This window comes from Puntigrus tetrazona, chromosome 7 (assembly GCF_018831695.1).
Source record: "Puntigrus tetrazona isolate hp1 chromosome 7, ASM1883169v1, whole genome shotgun sequence".
NCBI lineage: Eukaryota > Metazoa > Chordata > Actinopteri > Cypriniformes > Cyprinidae > Puntigrus > Puntigrus tetrazona.
The window spans coordinates 5,592,248-5,597,345 of record NC_056705.1 but is presented as its reverse complement, the minus strand read 5'-3'; the positions used below and the strand labels follow the sequence as shown (position 1 = coordinate 5,597,345).

Here is a 5,098-nt window from a genome sequence, read left to right as displayed (position 1 = left end):
CCCGTGTCGGAGGCATCCGTCTGTAACAGGAAGGGCAGCTGAAGTCTGGGGCTCGGAGCACTGGTTCCGAGGTCAGTGCAGTCTTGATCTCCTGGAAGGCCTTCTCCGTGGTGGGTGTCCAGTTCACCTTCTCTGGCTGCCCCTTCCTGGTCAGGTCTGATAGGGAGGCAGCTAAAGAGGAGAAGTTAGGGATAAAACATCTATAGTAGCCCGCCAACCCCAGGAAAGCAACGTACATGGGTCTTGGTGAGGGGCCGAGGTGCGTTCTGTACTGCTTCCACCTTTTTCTCTTGGGGACGAATGAGACCCCTCCCAACTTGAAAACCCAGGTACCTTGCTTCGAAGAGCGCCAGATGACATTTCTTGGGGTTGGCTGTGAGCCCAGCCCGCCGGAGTTCAGACAGCACCCCTCCGCAAAAGCTCCAGGTGATCCTCCCAGGTCTCCGAGTGGATCACGACGTCGCCAAGGTAGGCCGCGCGTAATTCTGGTGCAGCCGTAAGATGACGCTTCATCATGTGCTGGAAGGTTGCTGGGGCCCCGTGAAGACCAAAGGGAAGGGTCCGTATTGCCAGTGGCCACTGGGGGTAGAAAAAGCAGTTTTGGCTTGAGAATGTTTAGAGAGAGGTACCTGCCAGTAACCGCTTTAATAATGTTGTTTAATAATGTTGTTAATGTTGTTTAATAATGTTGTTAATGTTTTATAATGTTGTTCCGTTTTATTTTTTATGGGAGCCCATGATAATTTTTTTTCAGGATTCTTTGATCAATAAAAGGTTAAAGGACACCATTTATTTAAGATTTATAACAATATACACTGCTGTCCGAGGCTGTTCACTGCTGTTTTTTAAAAGACATTAAGACTTTTATTCACCAAGGATGTGTTAAATTGCTAGCATAGATTTACACCGTTATACATCAAAAATCCATTCAAAAATGGTTTAGCTATGATAATCAGACGGTTATCTTTCTAAAATGGCAGCAGTTCAGGGGTAAGAGAAGAAAAAAATTACAACCCTTTCATCTTTCTCCAGATGTGCTGTAGTTTCTTCTATTCCAGCGGGAGCTACCTACAGCTACTCGTGTGATGGGATGGAGGGACGCTATGTTACGGTGAATATTCCTGGAGACTCAAAGATTCTTACTCTCTGTGAAGTGGGAGTCTACGTTATCTCAGGTAATTCAGAAGTACTTAACAACTTGTTCTGCACCATTTTGACCAATTTGACTTATTCTCACTTCATTGACTAGTTTTGGTAGCACTTTATTTTACAGTACGTGTACTTACACTCATGGTAAATATTGTGTACCTGCAGGCAAATTAGTGTTAAAACTAAATGCTAACTAGTAACTAGTGTTAAAAAGGTACTCACCTGAATTGTAAGTACATGGTAACAAATAAGAAACGTGCAGGTGAATGTGGGTCAGAACGATTACTTACAGGTACATGGTAACCGATTAGAAACTGTACTTGTTAATGTATATGTGTGGTAAATATGTAGTACTTACAGACACTTTGTCCATCACTCATTATAGATTACCTAACATGATCTCTGCAAAATGCATTTACCTATACATATTTGAGAATCAGGATATTTCATGATATAATGAACATATTTGGAATAAGTTAATAAAACCAGTAAGCCTACACCAGTTTTGTACATTGCTAGGTTTTTGCTGCAAATACAGCTGCCAGGTGTTGAGATATTTCAGTGACTTCGTCAAGACTGGACCAGATCAGACAGCCCTGACAGAAATGCATTCCTAAGAAATGCAAAGTGTATAAAATAAGCTGACTAAAACCATTTTTTTACATAATGTTGCATAAAATGCATAATTTTAAAGGTAATTTGGCGATAGGAAGAACCGCCACACAATCATCCACCTATGGAAGCTGGTCTGCTGAACAAGCCATTGACTTCAATCCAGGTTTTATACAGCCATCGACATTGTGTTCCTCAACCGATACTCAGACTAACCCATGGTGGAGGCTTGATCTGGGCTCTGTGTACAGAGTTAATAGAGTGGTCGTCACAAACAGACTAGACTGCTGTCCAGAACGAATAAAAGCTGAGATTCACATCGGAAACTCTTTGGAGAACAACGGCAACAACAATCCCAGGTGAGATCCTCTTTCAGTGACTTCATATCCATAAACAACCCCTGAAACACATATGAAGTCTGAATGAGGTTTTCTCCATCTCTCTTTAGATGTGCTGTGATTCCTAGTATTCCAGCTGGCGCTTCCTCCACCTTCACATGTAACGATATGGAGGGTCGATACGTCAATCTGTTCATTTCTGTAAATTCACAGTATCTTACTCTTTGTGAGGTGGAGGTCTATGGAGAAGGTGAGAGCAGTTTAATAGTACACTAACACAACGACGATGTAGTCAAAAATGGAAAAGTCTTTCATTTGCGCTTTTAAAAGTTTCATGTATACACAGCAACAATTTGCGCTTAGACATATCCACAACAAACGTGTAAAAGCACTGTATTTTGTATGCCAGTAGTTGGCGCACTTACTGATTAATAAAAAGTACCTGAAGGGAAGTGTCAATTATTTGATGTTAATGATGTGACTCGCTGTTGGTTGTAACATTGATGAAGTAAATCCAGACTTCCATTGTTGTGTATGTCCGCACTTGCCTTTAAAACCGACATGTATCGTGCATGTCTACATTTCTAACACGTACCGATTTCCATGAATTGCAGTTTTCCGTTGTTTACATGGAGACGAAAATGGTGTTGTTTGTGAAACGTTCACTTTGCAACCTGTTGTCAAAAATATGTGTTTTCAGTCCCCAAAACCTGTTGCTGTGTTAACAAAGTGTCAAAATGCATTAAAAGTTTCCCATTTTCGGAGGAAAATGTTGTGTAAACAGCCCCTTAATCTATTCACAACTTCACAATTGTTCAAATTTGTCCACTTATATATAGTTTGAAACATGGTGCATGTTCTCCGCTTTCAATCATTTACTATATAAAATTATATTTATAATGTATTATGAACACAGGCTTCATAGAAAATGTTACTGAATATGTCTTTGGTTTCAGACTTTAGTCTTTGCAGCTTTAAGGATCTTATCCACGCACTAACAGCTTTGTAACACTCCAAAGAGAAAGGAAAAGTTGAAATCATATGACCCCTTTAATGCTCGTGTGTCCTTTTACATCCTTTCTTTTCCAAGACGACACTTGTGAAGAAGGAACTGAAGTCTGAGTCTGTCTGAAACTCCAGCTCCAGTCACAGGTGAGAGAGACAGACATGCAGAAGTATGAACATCACGTCACACTGAGATCTGCTCATTCACTTTCAGTCCGTTCTGGTGGAAAGAGGCTTTTCTGACGCCGCGCTGCTGTGATCTCAACCACAGGAAAAGGAAGTGATGTTGAAGGAAGCTGCGCCAAGTCAATGTGTTCATACAGGCACTGTAAAACTGATAAGGTTGCTTATGAATTGCTTATGAATTAAGAAGTTTTGCATTCAGTATAAGAACATAAACAATATATCTTGAATTTTAATCATAAAAAAAATTACATCTAAGGTCTGGGTCATGTTTGTAAAGATGGAAACCTGGTTTCATAAAGAAATATGTAACTTTGAGAGTGGTGCTAAAACACGGTTTCAATACACAAACTCTTTTTATTACCATGACTCGGGTAAAAATTGCTGTGTTTTTATCATGTTGCTTTAGTTATGTATTTTACGGTTCAGTTGCAAAAGGTTAATGCTGGAAATATGCCCTACACCAAATCCTACCCTAAACCTACCTGATAGTGTTAACAAATGTGAAACTGATAGAAAAAGGCATTTGTTGATACAACCGTGCCATTTCAACTTACTTTTATCCAGATCTGAAATTTTTTATTAAACCATATTCACACAAGATTCAAATCGTTTGTATTTTTTTTTACACTTATACAATTATGTCAGCGTTATTCTAATGGAGAGACTTGTGTGGGGAGAAACCATGGACAATAAAAGAAGACATTGCTGATGGAAGTTAGATGAGGAAATAGTTAACTTGCCAGGCATGAAACTACACTTTAGCTAGAAAGATAGGCCACAAGTTGGTCGAACATCTAATTTGGTCCAAAAAATCATGGCCAATTTAAAAAAGGGATTGCTAATTCTAGAAGTGAATTCTCTGTTTAATTTGCAAGGCCCCAAATCCCCACTTAACCTCTGTAGAGATTTCCTAATATGTTTTATGCTTTTTCTCCTCCAGCCACTGATTCTCGCCACAGAGGAATCTAAGGAGGTGTTAGTCGTCATGTTGCTGTCGGTGAGGAACAGTGATCAATCAATCAATCAATCAATCATTTTTATTTGTATACTGCTTTTAACAACACAGGTTGTATCAAAGCACTGTACAGAATAAAGCAGAAGAATACAATGACAGGGATGTATAATGATGAGAGTGAACAATTTGTTATTAAATGCAGAGACGGTCTCAATCACTAGAAGTTAAGTGTCCCCAACAAAGAAGACAGAGGAACCAAAACCCCATCCATACAGAATGAAGAAAAAAAACTTGGGAGAAACCAGACTCAGTTGAGACCAGTTCTCCTCTGACCGGACGCCCAGAGAATCAACATCCTTGCTGCTCCTTGTTTCTCAGGCTCATGTTTTAGTTTCATCTGAACGTAAAAGCCAGTCCATTTGAAGTTCCCACGTGAACTGAATATGTTGGAGATTGTTTTTGGGTGAGCGAGGACAATCTTTCTAGAAACCCTTCCAAACAACATGGTGATGTAGGGGCAATTTTTTAGGTTTTCTGAAGCAGAGATTCAACTGCTTTCTACAGTTCTCCAGCTGTGGTCATTTGAGTCTTTATCCACTCAAACTCTCCTTCTCTGCGGTCGTTAGGACGATATAGACACACATGCTCTTCCAGACAGTTTTGTTGATTGGAAATTCTGAATTATTGGCCTGGTGGTGGAGACTTTTCTCTGCTGTAGCTCTTTTCTTAAAGACTCTTGTGAAGCTCAATTATCTTTTGCTGCAAAAATATATTATTTGTTTTTTTTTCATTATGATGGATGATTAAGTGAATTTGGGTTATTATTTATGTGAAACAGGAAGTGATGTACTAA

General features: G+C 39.6%; 1 protein-coding gene across 1 annotated transcript; it reads left to right on the top strand.

Annotated features, from left to right (window-relative positions):
• Positions 1-236: 236 nt before the first annotated feature.
• LOC122349367 (fucolectin-like) lies at positions 237-3,809 on the top strand. Its single transcript, XM_043245378.1, has 6 exons — positions 237-439; positions 1,033-1,175; positions 1,844-2,120; positions 2,210-2,349; positions 3,190-3,251; positions 3,319-3,809. Exons 1-5 carry the CDS (start codon positions 237-239, stop codon positions 3,219-3,221), a joined length of 795 nt encoding a protein of 264 aa, XP_043101313.1. The 3' UTR covers positions 3,222-3,251; positions 3,319-3,809.
• The last annotated feature ends 1,289 nt before the right edge of the window (positions 3,810-5,098 follow it).

Excerpts from the sequence above, each read along its gene's own strand:
- LOC122349367 (XM_043245378.1), top strand. The coding sequence starts at position 237 with ATGGGTCTTGGTGAGGGGCCGAGGTGCGTTCTGTACTGCTTCCACCTT. Across the intron at positions 2,121-2,209 it reads AACGGCAACAACAATCCCAG|ATGTGCTGTGATTCCTAGTA; the intron begins GTGAGATCCTCT and ends ATCTCTCTTTAG. Across the intron at positions 2,350-3,189 it reads GGTGGAGGTCTATGGAGAAG|ACGACACTTGTGAAGAAGGA; the intron begins GTGAGAGCAGTT and ends TTCTTTTCCAAG.